We start from the raw sequence: 24401 nt of genomic DNA, 5'->3' as shown, positions 1-24401 counted from the left end.
TATCTTTTAAAAGACATGCGTACAAGCTGCTTCCTGTACATTTGTTTACATCATGGCGGCCGAAGTGACAGAATTTGCAGAACCCCAGGAAACATCTTATATTTTGATCCGTGTATTGGGTAAAGGGGCATTTGGAGAAGCCGTCTTGTATAGAAAAACTGAGGTTAATAAATAAAGCATGCCAAAATATCCGTGCACTTATAATAACAGTATCTTTTAGAAATATAAAAGCAGTTGGTGCGGACGTACATTATTCATTAACCCAGCAATCAGCTGATAAACAATTCAACCAATAAAATTAGAATAAATTAATACTTTTCCAAGTTCAAAGGCTTGTTTATAAATTATGTATATTGGTAATTCCTCAAAAGCGTCTGATTTACAATATTCTGGAAGTTGAATTCCAAAAAGAAAATGCAGTTTAATGTCCCACTTTTCTGGACCGACTCAGCTATTCAGCTAATGAATATCACTCTGGAAACTTGTTCAGTTCTGTTCAATTATCTGCAGTTAGTTCAGTATTTACAAATACTGATAGTTTCGCAATGATCTGTATACTCTAAACTGACTACATAGGATATAAACAAGCTAGTGGCAGTCTCCACCATACATGGAACCCAAAATAAATTAACAGAAATTTAAAGAAGCTAATCCTTGTTTGCTTTTTTTGGAACATATCTGATTTTCATGGCTTAATCAATGCTAAAATGTATTATTATACAAATTGATTATTTAATTATTTCGTTTTCTAAATTAAATAATCAATTTGTCTGAGAATATATAATGATTTTAACTGTACATGATAAAATGTCAGGCACTAATATAATAATCTGGTACCTGACATTTTGAGTTTGTGCTGGACATTTATTAATAAAAACACTAATAAAATAAAGATCTATAACGAACAAAATGACAGGCACCAGAGGGGCAGTGCCTGAAAAATCCTGAATTTGTGCCATACAATGTCTTTGACAGGTGCCTTATTTCCAGGCTTGTATTCATAAATTTATTTGTTATTATTATTTCAGGATAACAGTTTAGTGGTATGGAAAGAGATTAACTTAGCGAACTGTGGAGATAAAGAAAGAAGAGATTCACAGAATGAGATTGATATTTTATCATTTCTCGATCATGCCAATATTGTATCTTATTATAATCATTTTATTGATGGAGATACTCTCTTTATTGAAATGGAGTATGCAAATGGTAATATTAGATTTCTATAGATACATATATATTAAGATTACAGGATAGAACTGTTCACACAAATACAATATAATAGCGAAAAGCTTGTGTATTATATTGTTTATAGGGATCTAGAATTAACATGTCTGTAGTCAGTGGAACCCATCATTTGTGTAAAAGTGAAGGAAGGTACTCAGTTATGAGTCTGAAACATTTTTAATTGAAGAAAATTGCAATTGGGTGTCCAAAATTCAGGTATGTCACAAGCTGATCTGGTATGAGTAAAATATGGGTTTATGGTAATAATATGTTATATGCATTTCAGATGGTACATTGTATGAAAAGATTTATAACCAAACCAGCCTGTTTCCAGAAAAAGTAGGTATAGAATAATTAATTTGGGAATTTATAGTTGAATTTTTGAATTTCCATGGATACAAGTAAAGTATATCAATGATGATACATAAAAGATATGGATATGTCAAGCATTCCGAATTTGGGCGAAATTTTCTTTACAGTTAAATTTCACTTACTCAGGGTAAATTTGACGATTCTTGATTTGTACATATTTTTGTATCTGTTTGAGGGTTGGGTGGACAAATGGTCTGACATATGTACTTTAGATCATAGGGTCTGTTGTAGAGTCAAGTGACATGGTTTTTATCTCACACTTGTGAGTGACAAGGAGTAGGGTCACTTGCCTAACCTTATGGGTTTTCTCTGGGGTTCCCATTTTCTCCCGCTGATTAAGACCCCTACTTGCAAGCAAATTGTTGAAATATAAAATTGTACAATATCTTTGCTCAGAAATGACTTAGTTTGTGTTGAGTGGATGTTAAACCCCATTTCTCTCTCTCTCTTTTCAGACTGTTATTTGGTATTTGTTTCAGATGACATCAGCTCTGGCATATATTCATGAGTATGGAATCATACACAGGTAATAATGGATGTTTGTGATTATTGAACCAAAGTATTTCTTGTTTCTGATCTTTGCACCTTCCGGTTGTGCGTGACAAGGAGTAGGGTCGCCTGTCCAACCTCGTGGGTTTTCTCCGGGTCCTCCCGTTTCCTCCCACTGCTAAAGACCCCTACGCGCATGCGAATTATTGAAATAAAATTAAACCATGTGTTAGCCCCAAAATGACCTAGTTTGCACCTTCCAGTTATTGAACCAAAATAGTGCTTTCTACCAGTATTACAAAGTTAAGACTATTCGGTGATAATTATATCCAGGGGCAGATTAGGTAGCTCTGGGTCCTCAGACCAACTGGTTTCCTTGCGGGCCCCCATGTGGTGATGAAAATGTGAAATGACAAGAAAACAAAGCTTGCTTGATTCACCTATTCCACATTCCACTCATAGACCATTTTTCTCTTCAGATTTAGGCCATTTCATTTGTCAGTGGAATTGTAGATGAATTATGTTTATTGTGAAAGAAATATGTACCGATTTATATTTTTCAATCAGGGCTGATGGGCCCCTGACTAAATTGATATATCCAGAATAGGCAACACAAATTGTGACAAGTTTTATAAGGTAAAATAACCCCTATTGTTCATATATTTTCAGGGATATAAAAACACTGAATATATTTTTAACCAAATCAGGATTATTGAAACTTGGTGATTTTGGAATATCAAAGATAATGCAATCTCAGAGTGGTATGGCTGAAACAGTAAGCACTGTAGAACAAAAAAAGAAAAGAAATGGGATTTAGCTTTTGACTTTTCTCTGCTCCAACATTGCTAATAAAAATGGGCAATATGCCCTGAGATCATTGGTACATGGCGGGTTGGATGGCCGAATGGTTAGCACGTGCACGCTGTATCATAAGGTCTGTCATTGAGTCAACTGGCGAGGTTTCGATTCCCCGGTTGTATGTGACAATGTGAGGGGGTTGGATGGCCAATTGGTTATCATGTGCACGCTGTATCATAAGGTCTTGTCATTCAGTCAACTGGCGTGGTTTCGATTCCCCATTTGTACGTGACAAGGAGTAGGGTCGTCTGTCTGACCTTGTGGGTATTCTTCGGGTCCTCTGGTCTCCTCCCACTGCTAAAGAACCCTACGCGCAAATGAATTATTGAAATAAAAATTTAACAATATGTTAGTCCCCAAATGACCTAGTTTGTGTCAATTGGAGGTTAAACCCCATTTCTCTCTCTCTCTCCAGGCTAGTGAGCCAAACCCATACTTACATGAAACAAGAAACTAATGGTTTAGGATGTCAAAGCATTATCATATTCATGTATCATAATGGAGGTAGTTATAAATGAATAAATACAACTCCCCTTATAATAACAGTCCTCTCTTTTTGTCTTACTGCAAATTTTATGAATAAAAGTATCAAAAATTGATTTAAAACTGTTTAAAATGTTCATATACTAATTTTTCTGTATAGTGAAAGTTATTTTGGACTGCAAATATCTTTTCTTAGATGAAAGTTTTAATTGATGAATTAAATGCTATATTTTACAGCTAGTTGGTACACCATATTATATGTCACCAGAGCTGATGCAGGGACACAAGTAAGATATATTTCATATAATATATACAATGTCACGTTATCATCAGGTGCATGGATGATTCGATTGCCTGGTGGTCTAAAATCTCAGCGACAAATCTGTAATCTACCAACGATTTAAGATCTCTTGTCTAGCTCTAGTTAATCGCACTGTGACATAAATGTTAAACATACATTATGCAAGAGCTAAATCTGCCTATTGCAGGTCTATGTTTAGGCCTGAAATGTTTTCTAAATTATTAATTAGACATTAATTAACTTATCCAGGCCATAATCAACTTTCAATGGCATCGGATTTCTCTGATATTAAATAGATTTGAACAGTTCAGAACAGTTCAGCAATATTTTGATTTAAGATAAAAATGGAGGAACGAGACTTAGCTTCGTACAACCAGTAAGGTGGTTGAAATTATTGCACACTTCTTGTCAAACCTTCAAAGGCAAATATCTTCGCTCGCAATAGAGTAATTTGAATGACATTTTCAAATTATTCATTTTACATTATCTATTTTCGAACTATTATAGTAAGAATGGTCAACTCTTTATCTAAATCTTACATAATGTATCTTTAATGCTTGGAACGACTTTTGAAATCTTGTTGAAACCTTGCTGTTTAATAAACATAAGGATTATATATTCCATACCAAGTATTCTAGTATAACATATTGAACACCTTATTATTTCAGATATAATCAGAAGAGTGATATTTGGGCTCTGGGTTGTGTTTTATATGAATTGCTGACATTAAGGAGAACATTTGAAGCTTCAGTAGGTTTTTTGTGACTGTTTTTGTCTGTGAACTGTGAATAGGCAATAATTTATCAGTAAATTGAGAGCTCTAACAGATCACCTTTGGTTTAGGCATAACTCATTCATTACACTCATTAACAATGAATTTAGATTTCTGTTGTTATGTGATATATTATCTACTGGTAATCAGACATAATGATGAATGATCCCAAGATCGTCATATCATTGCCACAGAGCAACATCATTCTATCAACATGCAATGTTTTGAGTTTTGACGACGGTATTCTCATCTTTATTAAACTAAGGATACATCATGCAAGAGATAAATCTGCCTATAGCAGGACTTCCTTTAGGCCTGAAATGTTATATTAATTAGACATTAATTAACCTATCCAGACTATAATAAACTCTAAATGGCATCAGATACTTGAGATTTTAACTAAACTAGAACGGTTCACCATTTAAAAATTTAATTTAAAAATGGGAAAGCGAGGCTAAGACTCGAATATACCAGTGCCGTAATTATGCACTATGCACACATCTTGTCAAAACTACAAACAGTGACAACTTGACTCAGAATGAAGTAGTTTGAATGACATTTTCAATATTTTCATTTTACATTATCTATTTTTGAGCTATTATAGCTATATATGTAGTCCATAAATATATAGCTTTTTGCATTATTTTACGATATTCAATGATTTTATGATTTCATTAGTAGAATTTGTGTTTGGATTTTTTTATATATAACCTTTCAGAATAAATGTCTTTTGTTTTCTGTAGAATGCATTGAAATTAGCCAGAGATATTGTCCTCAATCAACAGAGTGATATTAGCTCAATTTATTCACAAGAAATGCAGAAACTAGTCAGCCAACTTTTACAAAAGGTAAAGAAAACTGACTTATAAATTAATGTTTTTGAATTCGAAATGAACAAAACACATGAACTACTTCTTTTAAAGAAGGTAAACAAGACATTCATAAATATTTTTCAAGCATAATGAGAAGCTTAAGTGAAGTTGTAGCCTTTCAGCTGATGATTGGGGAGCTGTTTTTTTACAATAGAATTGTCAAAAAGCATTAAAAATCTACAGTCTTGTCACTTGAAACACAAAGGCCACACTGTAAGCGGGGATCGCGGTGGCTAAGTGGTTAAGACGCTGGCTCGGTACAGTTTGTTCTTAAAATTATAATTAGGTTTAAAATCTCCATATATCGAACTATATATAAGATTACGGTTTAAATTAAAGTTTGTCGTAATTTTTTTTTTCATTGACATTGACTGCATAGTGTCATATAATAAATTTTCAAATCTTAGCTTACTGACTAGTTTCTGTTGTGATATTAAATATTATTTATCTCCATAAATGTTAGTTATATACATGTTTTAGAGGATTTTTGGTGTTGTAACAAAGAAACAAAACTAGACTTATACATGTGTTAGCTTATACCCCTAAAGTGTGAAGAGAAAATTTTATATAACGGATAGAGATAATTAATATTTTTGATGATAACATAAATTATTGACGGTTTCCCCTTGACAGTGGCGCGGGACATGCCTAGTCGTTCGGATGCAAAGAGCGGCTGGGGTCCTGTGTGCACCTTGGCATACACGTTAAAGATTCCTTTGCAGTTGAAACGCATTATAAGAGTAGGCCGACCAGTTCGGAACAGAACAGTAGGACGTTAAAGCATATTTCATTTCATTTCCTTTTCCTGAGCTAGTGGGAACAGAGCATTGAGAGGTTAAAACCCATTACACTTCTTTCAAATATTAATATAAGAACCTTACTGTTTTACATTTTAAAGATAAATTCTAATCACACTGACAATTGTTGAACATTGTTCACATGAAAATAGGCTTCAAAATTAAATGACAAACCTCTATGTCCCAAAATTTACTATATTTAGTGACTAACAAACAAAACAATCAAGATGTAGGTAAGATAGTGGTGTGCCTTAACAGGTTTACAATAGCCTTTTTCAGTGTTAAATTGTAAGAGCACTGGAAGAACAAGACTTCTATGATGTATAGTGTTAAAATAGAACTGGAAAGTAAAGGCTTGCATACCTGGCACAGTCTATAGTTAAGGTCATTAACTGAGACACAGCGTCGCGCAGACGGCAGAAATCTAGTCTGCTACTTATTGTGTAAAATCTTATCAGCTCGTAAATATAAGCTAAGCTTTGTAATTGTTAAAACACCATAAATCCACTATTAAATATAAATGATTAGAAAACGATAAAGTAACTAATTTTTGATTTTTAACTATGAATTGTAGTATTCGTATTGACTTAGATTACCCTTACTGAATATCAGATTAGCAACAATAGCTTTAACATCATATGTACATACTATGTAAATTTGTGTAATTATATCTTGATTGAAGTTTCAAATTGAATAGCACAACCTTTTAATACATATTTTAATTAACCTAATATAAATATATTTATGAATTAATATATTGATCCATTGATTTATTGATTTATTATTTCATCAATGTGTTAATGTGTCAATGGTTCTGTATTTTGATTCTGGAATTTATTTCTTGTCTTTTCCTTTTTCTTGTTTTTAAAAATAAATAAAATCAAATAAACAAAAATAATGCTTTTAATTAACTAAGAATGTTTTGTGCTATTCCATGATTAAAATGTATGTACAGTGTATTATGATTATGTAGTTCATGAAGAAACATACTTACAAGAAAAAAAAAAGACACTGGCTCGGTAGCCTGGAGGTCGGGTGTTCGATCCCTGCATTGGCCAAGAAAGTTCATCCAGATTTTCCGGCGTGGTTCCCCCTTGTCAGTGATGCAGGACGAAGGGCCTGACAAGGACAGCTGTCTAGTCATTCGGGTGATACGAAAAACAGAGGTCCTGTGTACACATTGGCATGCACGTAAAAGATCCCTTGATAGTTGGAATTCAATATAAGAGTAGGCCGTAGTGCCGCTGTCTGGGCAAAATTTCTCTCATAGCACACTGTATGGTGTATGCCCGTCTTCATTAGCCCAGTTCGGAGCAAAACAGTAGACGTTAAACCCTATTTTATTTCATTTCCACGCTGTAAGATAGCTTGTTATTTTCACAGTACAAACATAATGATTGTATTTTTCTTATACAGGAACCTGCCAATAGACCAGTCTCGGAAGAAATCTTGAAGAATTCACTTTTTACAAAACAAGGGTAAGATTAACTGGACGTTTCATATGTTACAAAGTAAATGGCTGTTACTGAAAAAAAAATACAGTGTTTTCATGATAAAAATTCTAATTTAAGATATCTTCTCCTAAACACAAGTATTTAAGATTTATTCAAAAGAATAATTTTGTTTCAAAAGTCTCTTTGTTGCCCAGAGCCGAATGTCCAAATGTTTGCTGGCATTGTGCAAGTATCTACAAATATTCTGAGTTTCAACTGTTTGAATCTCTGAGATTCTCCCTATTTTTTAGGCCTGAATACATGTTGTTTTGTTATAATTTTTAGTGATTTAGAGAAGAAAGTATGGGAATTAAATTCAGTTGCTAGAAAAGCGAGATTAACTGCTTGTTCTGTATCAGAAACGACAGTCCCAGTTGTCAAAGCTCAAATGTGTGAGGTAGGTTATTTTCACTGGTATTTATTATAAAGCTTTTGTATAAGAAATATATTTTTTCTGAAAATATTAGTTATATTTTGTCAAGGAATCCTTGTAAATATTTGGCTTTGATTTTGTGTATGTTTGGGTTTGGGTTGCTATGAAATAGAATGTTTTGGTTGCTATGAAATAGAATGTTTTGGTTGCTATGAATTGGAATGTTTTGGTTGCTATGAAATAGAATGTTTTGGAATTATAAAATTGAATGTTTATATTTCATAGCACCTGTTTGGGGTCAATTATGCCTTATTTAGACTGTTTAAAACTGTGGAGTGTTGCGACATATAAATAAACATAAATATTACCTTTTAATTATAGGTTTATATTTGGGGAGGTGGAAAAATTACCCCACAAAAAGTTGAATTCTTCACTAAAGAAAAGAGTCCAATTCAGGTATTTAAATGCATTTTGTTTACTTCACCTTAGAAAGATATATTTTACAAAAGATTATAACAATTTTTGATATTATCCAAATTTGAGTCTTTTACACATTAAGACTATAAATTTAATTGTATGTAATGTCTTTTATGGGTTAAATTCATTGTAATTCAGATTTTATGACATTTAAATTGACTGATAGGTAAGTTCTCCAACCAGTCAATTTCACTGTCAGTCAGTCAAGACCGATCAATCTGATTGAAATGAGAGACCTCTGTGGAAGTATTAAAATACACAATAAGAAAGTTGTTAGATCTCCAACAACTGGAGTTCAAAGTTAATTAAAAGTTATTTGTGTTTTTAGGTTGAATGTGGTGAATCTCATTTTGCTGTAGTAACTGTTGAAAGAGAAGTTTTTACTTGGGCCGTAAGAAATATAGGAAATTATTTTAATACATTGCATGATCTCTCATTTGTTGTTTAGTGTTTTCTAGCATGTCATTACTTTATGTGTTAATAATAATATGGTGGGCCAACTGGGACATCGTGATACTCTTGGATATACAATACATAAACAATTATTATATTTATCAAGATTTGTTTTCATAGAATCTGAACCACAGTGACTCAGTGAGTAAGGCGCTGGCCCATTAACCAGGGTTTCCTGGGTTCAATCACAGTGTTCATTGAGAAAGTCCCCTAGATTTTTCAGTGTGGTTTCCCCTTGTCAGTGCAGGACAGGGTTGGGGGGACTGGCAAGGAACAGCATTTAGTCGTTTAAATTGGTTTACTCATGTAAAGAACCTTTGGCAGTAAGAATTCGACAAAGAGTATGTAGAAACGTGGCTGTTTAGGCAAAATATCCCTCATAGCATACTGTGTGGTGTATGACTGTGTGCATTAACTCAGTCAGAGCAGAAAAGTAGGATGTTAAACCTTATTTCATTTTATTTTATTTCCTAGAATTCACAAGGTGGTAGTAGTATGGTGGGTCAACTAGGACATGGTGATACTGCTGGTTATAAGATACCGAAACTAGTAGAGGGTTTATCAGGAATACCAGTTAAACAAGTATCATGTGGTACAGATTTTACCATCTGTGTAACAGGTAATACGCATTGTTCCCTGTTTAATAAATCAAAACTTATTAATTCTTTGAGCCAGGAGGTGGGGGGAAAGGGGAGAGGAGGTCTAGTGGGTTAATGTGTGAGAGTGAAATCACAAGGTCTTTCATTGAGTCAAGTGGAGTGGTTTCGATTCCCTGCTTGTACGTGACAAGGAGTAGGGTCACCTGTCCAACCTTGTGGGTTTCCTCTGGTCCTCCGGTTTCCTTCAACTGCTAAAGACTCATTGAAATAAGATTGATCCATATGTTAGTCCCAAAATGACAGTTTGTGTCAAGTGGATGTTAAATAGGAGGCCCTGTGCTCAAACCCAGTGTTGGCTGAGGAAGTTCCTCATGATTTCCCAGCATAGTTTCCCCCTGTCAGTTGTGCTGGACATGGGGCTTGGCAAGGAACAGTGTTTAGTTTTTGAGAAGGAACAGAAAACTGAGGTCTTGTGTATATGTTTTCCTTTGTGTAAAAAAAACCCTTGGCAGTTGGAATTTACGAAAAGTAGGATGTTTAATGCCCTGAAAGGCTTGTCATAATAATCTTTATATTAATTTAGATGAAGGTAAATTATATGGATTTGGATCCGATTATTATGGCTGTGTCGGCTGTGATACCAGTGAAGAAGGTGATATTTTATCACCAGTACCAATCAACTATTTTACATCCATACCTATAGAGGAAATATCATGTGGTGATTCACATTGTGTAGCTTTAACTAAAGATGGCGACGTTTACACTTGGGGATGTGGTGAATTTGGTAAGTTCATATTCAGAAATATTTTGAGTCAGATTTGATAATAGTGTAAGTGTAGCCCAGGGTAGCATAGGGTCATATAAAACAAAGTATTCCGGTCCACCTGGTATTTATTGGCATGTATTTATAAGATCGTATCATTGAAAGACATTTAGTGAAAGCGATATATAATAAACAGACAGTTTTATGGATAACATTCAATAGGTTTATTAACTGCAAGGTTTCAATGAGGACACTCTCACCGTTATTATTTATAAGATCATTTAAAGATACATTATGTAAGATTTAGATAAAGAGCTAAATGTTCATGCTATAATGGTTCAAAAATAGATTATCAAAAATGAAAATTTCATTCAAATTACTTATTCTAAATGAAGTTATGAACGTTTGAAGATATAGTGTAGATCATTTATTATCGTAGTAATGGTTGTTTAAATCCATTTAAATCTCTGCCAGTCAGTGATCTAGAGAGTTAATTGTAGGCTCGTCAGGTTAATAAATGTCTAAATGATAATCCATATAACATTTGAAACCAAAAGAAGACCTCTTTAACAGTTGGAAATCATAAAAAAGTTGTCAGAAATGCTGCTGTCCAAGCAAAATTCTCTTACCAACTAAGATTTTCCCACATATTTTTATATTCAGGTAGGTTAGGGCTGGGTTCTGAGGATGACCACACCACACCACAGAAGGTAAAATTATTTATATTTTTATCATATTTCATTAGATTCCATTAGTCATGTAAAAAGATTTTACATCTTTTATATGTCTCACCCTGACAGGAATTTAATATGAGACCAAGGAGAATGCTCAATTTAGAGTAAGGCTTTTAACAAATTGATAAAATTGTTTTCTAATTGTCTTCAATTGATGGATAGTTTGATCGAGAGAATTTGAATCCAGGATGTTCCATGGAGTATCCTTGAAATGTTATCTGTTTATTCAAATTATGTTTCGACCATAGATTCCAACTCAGTTATATATGCCGGTCATGACAGCTTGTATTAAAAATTGACCAAAATATCTTGGGACCTGTTCGTCAATTTACACACCTTAAAACAAGCATATTTTGAAAAATCCTCTTTTTACCCCGTTTTCAAACATGGCTACGATCGACCTCCACCATGTAACTATAAAATTACTATAAAATGTAACTATAAAACTTTCTAGAATTATTAACTTTTGTTTCCCTCAACTGTTTACTTTCATATTTCAGAATGTTGTTTGTACTTGAGCATGATAACTTTTGGTTGGGCATATATCTCTTAAATTTTTGTGTTTTTTTAAATAAAATTTATTTGTTTTCTTTACTAGGTTGCAATTCCAGGAAAACATTTCATTAAACATGTATGTGCTGGTTTTGATGGCACGTTTCTAATAGCAACTAATGGCCGTCTGCTAGCGAGTGGAAGTAATGAAAATAATAAATTAGGATTTAATTCACAAACGTCTGGTCTTAGAAAAAGAAAGAAAAGGGTGAGAAAACTAATTGATTTTACCAATACCTCTATTATTTAAACCCTTATCAGAGCTGCAGGACAGAGGGCCTGGCAAGAGACAAAGTATAGTCCTTTGGATGGGACAAAAAATCATGGTCCTGTGCAGACATTGGCGTGCATGTAAAATATCCCTTGGCAGTTGAAATTCACAATAAAAGTAGACCGTAGCACTGCTGTCTGGGCAAAATTTCCCTCATAGCACACTGTATGCCCGTCTTCATTAGCCCAGTCGGAGCAGAATAGTTAAACCCCATTTCATTTCATTTTCTATAAAAAAAAAATAACAAACCCAAAAATGTAATGAAAGAAAAAATATAATTCTAAAATTGCAACATGATTTATTTTTGTAAAATAACTTCAGTTATAATTTTTGATAAAAAACGAATAAAATATGGGTTAACTTTTTACTTTTCTGCCGTGACGGGGTTAACGAAAACGGACATACCCAATGCTGTCACTGTTATACACCAGGATTAGAAATACTGAGAAACTTACTTGGCTGACGCCGGGATATCCTGGTTAGTGAGCCAGCATCTTACTCACTGAGACACCGTGTAGGCCCTCCCTCATAGTTCTCACCCCACTCAAAAACTGCTGTAACGAAAGCAAATTTCTGCTCCAAATTATGACTGGTCAATAGTCCGTTTAACAACCAATACCTAACTGTGTAACAATATCATTCAGTTTTAAACAGAGCTCCAAATATGTTTATATAACGTTACGTCATGACTCACAAAATTTATTATGCCCAATTAACCAGTGCATAGCAGAATATTGCAGAAAAACTAATTGCGAGACAAACGAGGCTATCAAAATGGCAAACAATGTAAACAATACTGTTTGGAGACGAACAATACTTTGGGCATTTTTGATACCTTAAAACACTGTCCTAGATCATGTTGCTGTACTTAGGAGAGATTTGTTTGCATGGGAAGAATAGACACACTCCCTCAAAATCTCAAGTTTCAGAAGCCTATCCAGCAATGGCTAAAGAAATCCCTCAAGATTATGCCCCTCCCCCAACTTCTAAAAGCACCTGTGTTTAAACAAATAATTCAAATAAAAATATTCCACATGTCCTAAAATGATCTGATTAATGTTAAGTGGATGATAGGTCTTATTTCTCACTCTCTCCCAATTTGCATATCTAGAAAAATTTGTTATTTTATATCTACGTAATACAGGTATTTTTGTGGTTTTTATTCAACAGGTATTTGATATACCATGTAAATATATGTTCAGTACAGTTAAACCACTGAGTAGACAACATATAATATCTGTATCACCTGGTACTAGTCATTCAGCTTGTATAGATAGTAAGTGCTTTATTTTGATATTTATCTCAAATATTTAAACAAATTTAAATTATTGTTGGAGATTTATGTTCAGAATTTGATCTCCTTAACCAAGGCTCACATAAGATTCTGTGGAAAGAAAATGAATAAAAAGTCTTTCTTCGCAGCACCAACTGGGCTCATGAAGTTGGGTATACATCTTGTAATGAGGGACATATAGCCTTGAAACACACATGACCTTGGATTTTTGTCCCATCCCAACCACTAAACTCCTTTCCTTGCTAGGCCCTCTATCCTGCACCAGTGATAAGGGGAAATCTAGCTAGAAAATTTTGAGGAACACTGAGAGTGAAGCTAAGAATTCCTGATTAGTGAAAAAGCACCATACTCACCGTGCCATCGATTGAGGTCCTGATTCTATTTAAGATAAAAGGCGGGGGGGATCCGAATGGTTAGCACGCATTGCATCATAAGGTCTGTCATTGAGTCAAGTAGCGTGGTTTCGATTCCCTGCTTGTATGTGACAAGGAATAGGGTCGCCTGTGCAACCTCACAGGTTTTCTCCGGGTCCTCTGGTTTCCTCCCACGTTAAAGACCCGTACATGCAAGCGAATTATTGAAATAAAATTTAACCATGTGTTAGTCCCAAAATGATCTGGTTTGTGTCAAGTTTATACCCGTCTTCATTAGCCCAGTTCGAAGCAGAAAAGTAGGACGTTAAACCCCATTTCATTTCATTTGTATAGTTTATGGTTGTTTTTATATATTTTTTTGTTGTATATTTTATGGTTGTCTTTATAATTTGTTTGTATAGTTTATGTTTTTTTTTGTATATTTTATGGATGTTTTTATATATATTTTTTTTTAATAGTTTATGGTTGTTTGTATACGTTTGGTTGTAATAGATACGGTCAGTTGGGACTAGGAGATTATAAGAAGAGAAGTACATTAAATCGTGTCGGTGGTGTTCTAGTCAGTAAAAAGGTAGAAAAAGTTTCATGTGGAGATGGTTTTACTGTAGCAGCTACTGATGGTAATATTTCTGATATGTTCAACTTTTTAGAAACATTATCTGTTATTAAAGATACATTCCCACTAAATATTTACAGGGTAGTTATTTCCATTAAAAACATGGCATATTTGGTATATAGGGAAAGTAGAGAGACATTCAATCTTACCAGAAAAATACTGGATTCCCTGAAAGACATTCATATATGAATTAGTTTGAATATCTTTTACTTTTCAAATACATCTTCAAATCGTGTACAGTTTGTACATGGGAAGACATCTTTAAATTAAAGATAAAAAAACATAGTTAGATTTATAATTTTTACATGTAAAATCACTAACCATGACCCCTCACCTAACAATGGAGGTTGGGTGGCGGAATGGTTTAACCCGTGCAAAAAACCCTACACACAAGCAAATTATTGAAATAAAATTGAACCATATGTTAGACCCGAAACCATATGTTAGTTTGTGTAGAGTGGATGATAAACCCCATTTCTCTCTCTCCTTGCCTAGCTTTGTCACCTGCATCTCTTTGTTTATGGATCTTGAAAGGCCAACATATCTTGCTTCACCTGTTTCTGGATCTTGAAAGGGCCAACATCTCCTGCTTCACCTGGTTATGTTTATAAATACATTCTAGCTTTATAAAATGTTATTATATCTTCCAGATAGTCAGTTATATTCATGGGGAAATGGTGAGAATGGCAAGTTGGGTGCCATCTTTAAAGAACAGGGTAAAAAGACCAGTACCAAATGTACGTCTTTACCTCGTCCCATCTTCGGATCTTTACATGTTGTACCATATTTATCATCGCATCACTGGAATACTATTATTATAGCAGGTAAGACAATTACACCATACAAAAAAAAAATAATCTGGCTCTCAGAGGATTTTATTTGTTTTTATTTTGTCACTGGGATAAATGATTTCTCACAAACCTCACTTTTACCTCATCACCTGTTTATTCATGCTGTTTTATAGGATATGTGTTTATCTAATGTCTTTTATTGTCATTATCATTAATCAGGGTTGTGTACTTGATAATTGAGCCTAGAGTACACTACCAGTTTCAACCAGAAAAGTTTTATAAAGTTACTTATGGAAATATGAACGTACAGTTATTAATAATAAGACTGTTTTTCTATTTTATTTTGAAACTTCTAAATCGGATTTCTTTCAGAAAAAGTACTGAATCAGAAAACTCTAAAACCAAGAGTTTCTTCACCAAAATGTAAGTTTTAAAAATCCTATGATATAATTTTATATTTCTGGTTGCCTTTCAGTTTTTTCCTGTAAAGCTATTTCTTAAGCTAATTTCTTTATTTGGAGAGGGAATAATGAAGTTTTTAAAAAGACATAGTCCATTAGAGCACAGTGCTTTATGGGCGACCTTCGGATGTAGACTATGGTTGTGACTACTGTCTGAACTATCCCGACCATGCTCTATTGTATGGTATGGCTGGTCACGACCACAGGTTGAACTATAGTGCGAAAATCCATGCAACCGAAGATCGCCCTGATAACCTTTTTTGCACAGCCTTTGTTTGCTCTTTGATCAGATTGTAGAAATATATCCAAAATTTTGAGAATTTCTAAAAGTCTTTATTAGATCAAGATTAAGTTTAATAAAGCTGCTGGTTGTCATTTGGATAGTATTGAATTTTTACAATTTAATCCATGCTAAACTGATTATTTAACATTTTCATCAAGAAAACAAAACAAAAATATCTACTGTAGGATTCAATTAGATTTTACCCAGTCCTTATAGGTTTTACTTACACTTTTAGGTGGCATTGGTTTGATTATATAATCTGCTGAATATTGCGACTGATATTCCTTTTGGAAATTTAACTTTCACGATATGGTAGATCCCAAAATCCCTTAAATGACGATTGACAGCTTTAAAATATGTTGTTTTGGGGTCTTTTTTTATGTTTTTATTTTATCTGTTGCTCTCTACTGTGAAACAAGATATTTTAAAAACAGAAATTAGTATTGAAATTAATGTGATTGGTGAAGTTAAAGATACATTATGGGAGATTTGATAACGAGTTGGCAGTTCTCACTATAATAGTTAAAAACTAGATAATGTAAAGGCAATTTACTGAAAATTTCATTCAAATTGATCCAATATGAACCAAGAACTAAGCGATTGAAATTTCCGCCTAGCCTCGATCATCATCACTAAAGTCAGTACGATAAACAGCATAGTCTTGATTATCTATTTAATCGTTAAATCGTGACGGAAAGTTATGCAGTAAATCTGCTCATAATCCACTAAAGATCGCAGGCTAGAGATGCCATCTAGATTTGATTATGGTCTGGATAAGTTAATTAATGACTAATTAATAATTTAGATAACATTTCAGGCCTAAAAAAAAGACCTGCAATTGACAGATTTAGCTCTTGCATAATGTATGTTTAATCTATCAATTTCTTGTTTTACAGTATCTCTTATGCTGCATTTGAAATCTTTTAAGTATGAAACCTGTCAGAATTATTTGATACATATTTTATATTTCCTAAATCATTAGAAATTCCGGCATTGTTGGCTGATCTGACTACTTTTTTAGGCGGCCCTAACCCTAACCCTGTGGCCCCCTCCCACTGATGGCTAACCCTAGCCATGAACCTACAGACACCATATCCCTAACTAGGATAAAAGAGAAGAAAAACAGAAATGAAAAGATGAATGACAAAAGTAGTCAGATTAACCAACAGTGCTGAAATTCCAACTGAGTTTATTGAAAATACTAGTAAAACCTTTCTTAATTGAGCACATACATTTTAAAATTATGTCATTCAGTGACATTTTGGGTTGCCTTATATTGGCATAACAATTTTTTTTTCAAAGACTGACGGTTTTTAGCTTCATCCTAATTTATCTGGCCATCTAATCCACTCAATATCTAAGCCATCTGAAGGTTAGAGAGTTGATTATAAGAAAACATATTACATTTGAAGCCAGATAAATACCAGTCAATAGGCAAATTTAGCTCTCACATAACTCCTCTTTAAAATTTCAATATTGGTTTCAAATGCAGCATAAATACGTGTGTGTATCTATATTAATAGTTTAGTATGATTTCTTCTCATTATCTCTATAATATTTAGATAATTTATTAAACAGTCCTAAAGGTAAGATATTAGTTAGATGTTCATACATGCCATGTTGTTTTGTTGCTTGCAAGATATTCATGCCTAACATTTTGTTCTTTAAGTGTCATATATGTCAGTCCTACTTAAAATATTGTTTAATGTTCTCAACAATAAAATATGCTGCTGCAAAGATTCATGAGCTAAGCCTCAAGAAGAATGCTGCTGCTTGAAATGCATACCTAAAGCATAGTTTCGGTTTGGCTGTTGAAGTAGTGCTTAAATGAAGGAGGAGTTTATGATAAATTGTGGTTTAGGAGGATATAGATGACAGGAAAGGATTGTTTTCTTTAAACATTCATCTTACATTTCACTCTATCCCATAATCATTCTAGGCTCAAGGCCCTTTTTTTTAATAAAGGGAAATAACTTATTTTATCACAATGCTCTTAGGATTCAGACCACTATTTCTTAATAATATTTTGTAACTTTTGTGAATGTTGAATGAATTTACTAACTCTGCCACTCTTGTTATATTTGATTATTTATGCATGAGAACTATAATCGTAAATAACATTTGTATATTTTCTGTTATTTTAAATTTAGGAATGACTAAAGCATGATGATTGAGCTTTAGAATATATGCATGTTTCTGAATGTATACACAAGGTTTATGTTGATGTTTCTAAATGTCCATTGGGTCATTATGCTGTGTACGTATCAGCCTCATAGGTTAAAAAACGTGTTAACTGCTTAGGGTTTTTATAAGTTTTAAGGTTAAAAAAAACTTCTGTGGCCCTAAATGTCTGTTGCATTGTGAATATTTACATTGTAGATGTGTTTCAATATAAATGAAAACTCTTAAAATGCCTAGACCTCTTTGATTTTGGTCAATTGAATTAAAATTGATTTGTTTTGTTAAGTGGGTAGCTACCTTCATTTGAATTTTCTTTAGAGTGGTTAGACTGATTTAGTGTTTCAACAGTCGATCAATTCATTTCATGCATGTTTTTTCAAGTTAGATGTGTAGAGAAATAGTGAAGATATTTTGATATTTGATAGACTTGATGTACTAATGACAGATAGCTCACATTTTATTTCGTAAAAGCTATAGGTGTATATAGAAAACATCTTGAATTATCTCCTTAAGTTGACCTTAACCCATATTTTATCAGAAATGATATTTCTTAGTTACCATACTATATGGATTTCAAAATGCAATTTTATTCTCACTCTTAAACTACAAATTAAACAATTCTGTAGATATGTGCACAGTTCAAAGCAGGAAAATTTTGCCTGGACAGCAGGCTTAAAGATGGGTTCCCAGAAAAGTATTTATCGGGTGGTTATTTCCAATAAAAGTATGGTAATTTTGGTATATGTGGAAAGTAGAGATATCCAATCTTACTAGAAAAATACTGGATTCCCCGAAAAACACTCATGGAGCGTATACAGGACAAAAATGTAAGGGTTCCCCTAATCAACAGCCCGACGATTAAGAGTTTCTCCACCCTTGATGTCAAAGGTCAAACTCGAACATTGAGTGCTTGATGTACAAGTTGATAAACTTTATGAAGAGTTAGACGTACAACACTTTCAGAGATAAAAATGACGGAAAAAGACGCGGGTAGTGGATAATCCGAGAATTTAATAAGGATTCGATATTTGTAATAAATAGTAAGCGATTAAAGACAACAACGTCTTATGTATGCAATGAATTCTCCTCTGATTTGCAAGACGTGATGTAAACATGACCTGGTTTGATCGAATTTTAATAGCAGGGCATTCCTTCGCAATTACAATGTTTGAGAAGGATTTGAAGCATAATTATGACAAATTAATTAGTTTGAATATGTTTTTAGTCCATATATTCCATTAAATCACCCAGTTTCTACGCGGGAACCCATCTTTAATATTTCATACACTTCCTTGGTTTTCATGATGGGGGTTGAGTGGTTTAATGGTTTGCCATTATTTAGATTTCCCACTTGTACGTGACAAGGAGTAGGGTCAACTGTCCAACCTCATGGGTTTTCCCCGGGTCCTTGGCCTCATAAACACCTCTGGATGTTCAGTATTCTCATAGAAATTGCAAATGAAAGATCCTTTGACAGCATGTTATTTTGTGTACATGTATTTTAAACTATTACAGCGGCTCGAGTTCCGTTTGAAACTGTACCAGAAGACAGTGCTTTTGTTGAAGGAAGTCAACCAATATCACCGGCTTGTAGTGAAGATCTTCCGTTCACGTCTGATTCCAGTAACGCAGCATCTCCACCCAATTCACGACCTTCTTCGGGTAATAGAGATGAAAGTTCTATACCACCATGGCTAGAAGCAGTAAGTAAACAAAATACAATTGGATTCAACATCTTAATTTTATGCATCAACCAGGCTAACGAAGAAACAAATATGCCATTCAGTGTGACATGATGAAACTTTTGTCTAGGCAGCGACGTTACAACCTACTCTTTATTTCAATTTTCTACTGCCAAGGGATTTTTAACATGCTACGAAATGATATAAATTTACCTCTGTTTTTTTTTTTTCATCTGGGCCATCGATATTATGAGGCAGTTTATCTTGCCGGGCCATTTATCCTGCACCGGTTTCGAATCCCTGGTTGTACGTGACAAGGAGTAGGGTCGCCTGTCCAAACTCGTGGGTTTTCTCCGGGTCCTCCGGTTTCCTCCCACTGCTAAAGACCCCTACGCGCAAGCGAATTATTGAAATAAAAATTAAACCATATGTTAGTCCCGAAATGACCTAGTTTGTGTCGAGTGGACGTTAAACCCCATTTCTCTCTCTCTCTCTCTCTTTATCCTGCACCACTGAGATGGGAAAACTGGCTAGAAAATCCTCACCCAGATTGTATGTCTTGCATATTTAAACTAAAGTATATCTGATATTTTTTCCAAAGTATAACAGTATAAAAGTATCTAATTAATTTTGTACATGTTTCAGGAGCTTCAAGAAGCTGCTATTATTCGTATACCCAGTAAAGAAAGTAATCTATTAGAAATTGGTAATCTAAGTCCAGTTTCAGAGAAAGATGAAAAAGAGGTAAGCATACATTAAAATATAAGTCTAATTTATTTCGGGGAGGTTGGATGGCCGAATGGTTAGCATGTGCGCGCTGTATCATAAGGTCTGTCATTGAGTCAGCTGGCAGGGTTTCGATTCCCCAGTTGTACATGACAAGGAGTAGGGTTGCCTGTCCAACCTCATGGGTTTTTCCTGGGTCCTCCAGTTTCCTCCCACTACTAAAGACCCCAACGCGCAAGTGAATTATTGAAATAAAATTGAACCATGAGTTAGTCCTGAAATGACCTAGTTTGTGTCAGTGGATGTTAAATCCTCTCTCTCTCTCTCTCTCTCTCTCTCTCTCTCTCTCTCTCTATTTTATTTCCATGAAAACTAAGAAATGATCAAATCTGAGAAATTTCTAATTGTCAAAAGGCACAAATACTATAATAGGTTTATGTGTGTACAAAGTTTCTCAAAGATATCTTAAACGATCTATGAGATATACTCCGAAATAAAAAGTCAAATTTTTAAGTTATATCTGTGTGACTTACTCTGATATAAATATCAGATATGATTATTTAGCAGGGAATGTAAGTTACAAATATCCTTTCTTGCAATCCCATTCTCACCCTATGTTGGACTAGCCTCACAAACATGACTGAGGGCTTCTGAAGTGGCAAGTTTCCAAGGAAACTCTTGTTGAAACCGGACGTCGAACTCTATGAACAATATGACTTTTTGATTATGATTCTAAATCTATTTTTTACTGATTTATAATTTTAGATATATGGTAGAACAACTGCTGATAAAGATATATTAATTGCTCAACTCCGAGCTAAAGTAGATAAACTTTTAGAAGAAAATAAACTGGTAATATATACTCTAATAATAAACTGTTATCTGAATTTTTTACTGTAAGATAAAAAAAAACACGATCAGGGAGGGACTTTTGTAATGGGGATATAATTCGTGCATTATTAATTATTTTCTTCATATAATGCCCGATGTGTTGCAGTCATCAGATTTTCCGGGATGGTTCCCCAAGAACAGCTGTATAGTTGTTCGGATGGGATAATAAACCAAGGTGCACGTAAAAGATCCCTTGCAATCGTTCGGGGAAAATTTCATTTCATTTGTTGCAGTCATACAAGATTAATGGCTTCAGGTATAGTTGGTATTTAAAGAAATATATTGAAATTTAAATAAGTTATTAAGGGGGTACTCGATTGAACGTTCCGGGAACGAATTCTCTCAATCCTAAAAATAGTGACAATCGAGTGAAAAGGGGTATTTCAGGCTAAGTGACTGGATAATTAAATATATCAACAAACCAAGCAGCCGAAACATATACGTTGTGTTTAATTACATCACGATTCTACTCATACCACCTCTGATGTCGGGAATGACAGAACTGTGAAAGGACTGAATTCTGCGTCACTCCATTGCAATTCTGTCAATTCAGGACATTCTGGACTGTGAATCGAGCACCACCAATAACAACACATTGGTCATTAAATGAAGGAAGGAATTAATAAAGGGATGAATGAGTAAATGCACCACTTATGTCCTCATTAGGCTTTGATACTAACAGACAAGAAATTAATGCATCATGAAATGAATGTGATCTGAAGAGGGTGATATAAATATGTATTGAAATTAATGTGATCTGCAGTATGCTACTCTCATCTAAAATGACTGACTGCTTATTATTTAAATATATAACTAAGACAATCTTTACTAGATAATGACAGGATGGTTATATGGGAGTCAGGGCGGAGCAGTGAGTATGGGGTTGCAATGCAAGCCTTCAAGTTTATAAAATTGTGCGGGAGCCATAAAAAGCTCCTGCCAATTTCAAAAATGAGAAAAAAGCTCCCGTAAAAAAAACTCTTCTTAATTATATTGCAAAAGTTATTCTACATTTTCTTGAATTAAGGAGAGCCAAATTGTATTTATGCTTTAGTCTTGTTTAATATTTGATGAATATGGTAACATCAGAATTATTATCCTTGAAACTGATAGCTGGAATGTAGCAGTTTAAAAATAAACAAAAACTGAAAGTAGTGTATTAATCTCAATATTTAGGAGAGTGATTTAGCTAATTTGCAGGAGTCTTCATTGACTCCCGCGAAGGAAAGTCAAGGTGCATTGAGAGGAGCAGGAGCGAAAGCGCTCCTAAAACGTGCAAGACAGGTGTTGACGCCATTGGCTCACTAACCAGGATGTCCTAAGTTTGATGTCTTAGATCGTGCTTACACAACCCAGGGTTACTTAAATTTCTATTTCTTTATATCAAATTTATCATGATTTTCTAATAACTTGGATAAACTTATAACCAATTAAAATAATAACTTAATAATTTACCTAATTGTTTACAGCTTCAAGAAACCACAGAGAAACAAGAAGAGTTGATTAAAAGTTTACGTTTACATCCCTAAACAGTTGTATACACTTCTTCTGTAAACTGATATACCATCTGTGTTGATAAAAACTTGCTCAATTTTTTAAATTATCTTTTAGGTTGTTTTTTTTTTCTTGACATTAGAAATCGAAAGTTTTCTTGGAAAATTTAGAGGTGATTCTGAACATATTGTTTATAGTAGTATTGCTAGCATTGGTAGAAGCTACTAACATGTAGTTTCAAAGGAGAGTTGATATGTAGTCACAGGAGCTTTGATTTAGTCATGAACAAAGTAGGCTCGATCCAGACTGTTGAAGCTCTGCTGAACACTGAACTTGATTAATTGAATCTCCACCAATAGACAGACCCAATGGAAAGAGCCACATTTAAATTCCCAGTGTTAACAGGGAGTTTTAAAAAGGGATCCATATTTTCTAGATGAAAATTTACACACAAATTGCTTGTTGAGTGTCTATGTGTTAAATAGGCTCTAAATAAACATGGAAGCCCATCAGTTTTAATGAGGCCCTGTCTATAGGGGTCGAATTGTGGTATTATAAATTTATATTGACATCGTTTATGCAAGTCTTGTATCAGACAAAATTGTGTGTTTTTTGTTTTTTCAAATATCTTATATGACAAATTGATATTTGTTCTCATGTGTAGTTTATAAATGAAATACTTTGTATTTGTTGATTAGGGTTTATTCATGACTGCTGTTATTATATATTCTAGCTTTTTTTTATATGCTGATAAAATTATTTCATTATGTTCACTGAAATGGCTGAATAAAAACTAGTCAATATAATACTGTAAACTCTGTTTAATAATACAATTATTTTTGTTTTATTTTATTTTTCCTTTGATTTTATTATTACCAGTATTATCAGTTAATATAATTTGTAATATATCCGTCCAAAGATAAATAGGATTTTCTCCAGGCAGTAATCGTTGATTACATTGATGATAGAAAAATCTTATTGTGTATATATCGAGATCTTAGAAAAACAATGTAATATGATTTTAAATTTTAATCCTTGTGTCGCGTTTAATAAAAGTATTCCATCCAAAACATTTTAATTTATTTTGATAAAATATACATTTATTTATTTGAGTTTTGTGTGATATGACCTATATTACTTGTGTCGCGTTTAATAAAAGTATTCCATCCAAAACATTTTAATTTATTTTGATAAAATATACATTTATTTATTTGAGTTTTGTGTGATATGACCTATATTACTTTTGAGTTTTTGTTATACTTTATGAAAATATTTATTATTTCATAAAACATTTATATCTGTGATAGTTTAAATCGTGTATTAAATATGTTGAACAATTTTAATTAGTGTGGTATTTAATTGTAAGAATGGAGCAAGTCCGTAAACGGAGGCAGACCACCATTAAATTTCACCATTCGGTACCCACGAATTGTAGTTCGTCTATTTATAGCAATTCTCTCTCTCTTTTCTCCCCTTTTGCATGCCCATTTTTGTTGATTTTTTGGTCTAGAATGGACGAAGAGGGTTTGAATTAACATTTTCTGCCAGGTTTTGGTAAATATTCATGATTTTGAGGCGGAAGGATAAGAGGGTTATCAGGTTAGCTACGGCGATATGTACGGCAAGTAGTTACATGTTTTTAGTATGCTTCTTCAAGTTTGTGTATCTCAAAATTTTGGTGGTCAACCTCATACAAATTTTAGTGCAAGGACATGACCATTTGTT

At 33.6% G+C, this 24401-nt stretch overlaps 1 protein-coding gene across 1 annotated transcript; it reads left to right on the top strand.

The window, feature by feature from the left end:
- The first annotated feature begins 52 nt into the window (after window positions 1-52).
- On the top strand, window positions 53-23923 carry LOC126822092 (serine/threonine-protein kinase Nek9). The gene is made up of 25 exons (XM_056100924.1): window positions 53-163; window positions 1029-1206; window positions 1511-1563; window positions 2052-2122; window positions 2755-2860; window positions 3664-3713; window positions 4396-4477; window positions 5243-5347; window positions 7585-7646; window positions 7947-8058; window positions 8416-8490; window positions 8840-8902; window positions 9439-9583; window positions 10147-10347; window positions 10990-11036; window positions 11659-11820; window positions 13054-13159; window positions 14010-14171; window positions 14818-14991; window positions 15331-15381; window positions 17265-17288; window positions 19399-19586; window positions 20211-20309; window positions 21057-21143; window positions 22652-23923. The coding sequence occupies exons 1-25, from the start codon at window positions 53-55 to the stop codon at window positions 22709-22711; spliced, it is 2574 nt and encodes an 857-aa protein (XP_055956899.1). The 3' UTR covers window positions 22712-23923.
- Window positions 23924-24401: the final 478 nt, after the last annotated feature.

The sequence above is a fragment of the Patella vulgata genome, chromosome 5, assembly GCF_932274485.2.
Source record: "Patella vulgata chromosome 5, xgPatVulg1.2, whole genome shotgun sequence".
NCBI classification, from domain to species: Eukaryota; Metazoa; Mollusca; class Gastropoda; family Patellidae; genus Patella; species Patella vulgata.
Note: the sequence above shows the minus strand (reverse complement) of the source record. Positions and strands in the feature narration are given on the sequence as shown.

Coding starts and splice junctions, on each gene's coding strand:
- LOC126822092 (XM_056100924.1), top strand. CDS start 53: ATGGCGGCCGAAGTGACAGAATTTGCAGAACCCCAGGAAACATCTTAT. Junction 1,207..1,510: donor TGAAATGGAGTATGCAAATG/GTAATATTAGAT, acceptor TATGCATTTCAG/ATGGTACATTGTATGAAAAG. Junction 21,144..22,651: donor TTTTAGAAGAAAATAAACTG/GTAATATATACT, acceptor AATTGTTTACAG/CTTCAAGAAACCACAGAGAA.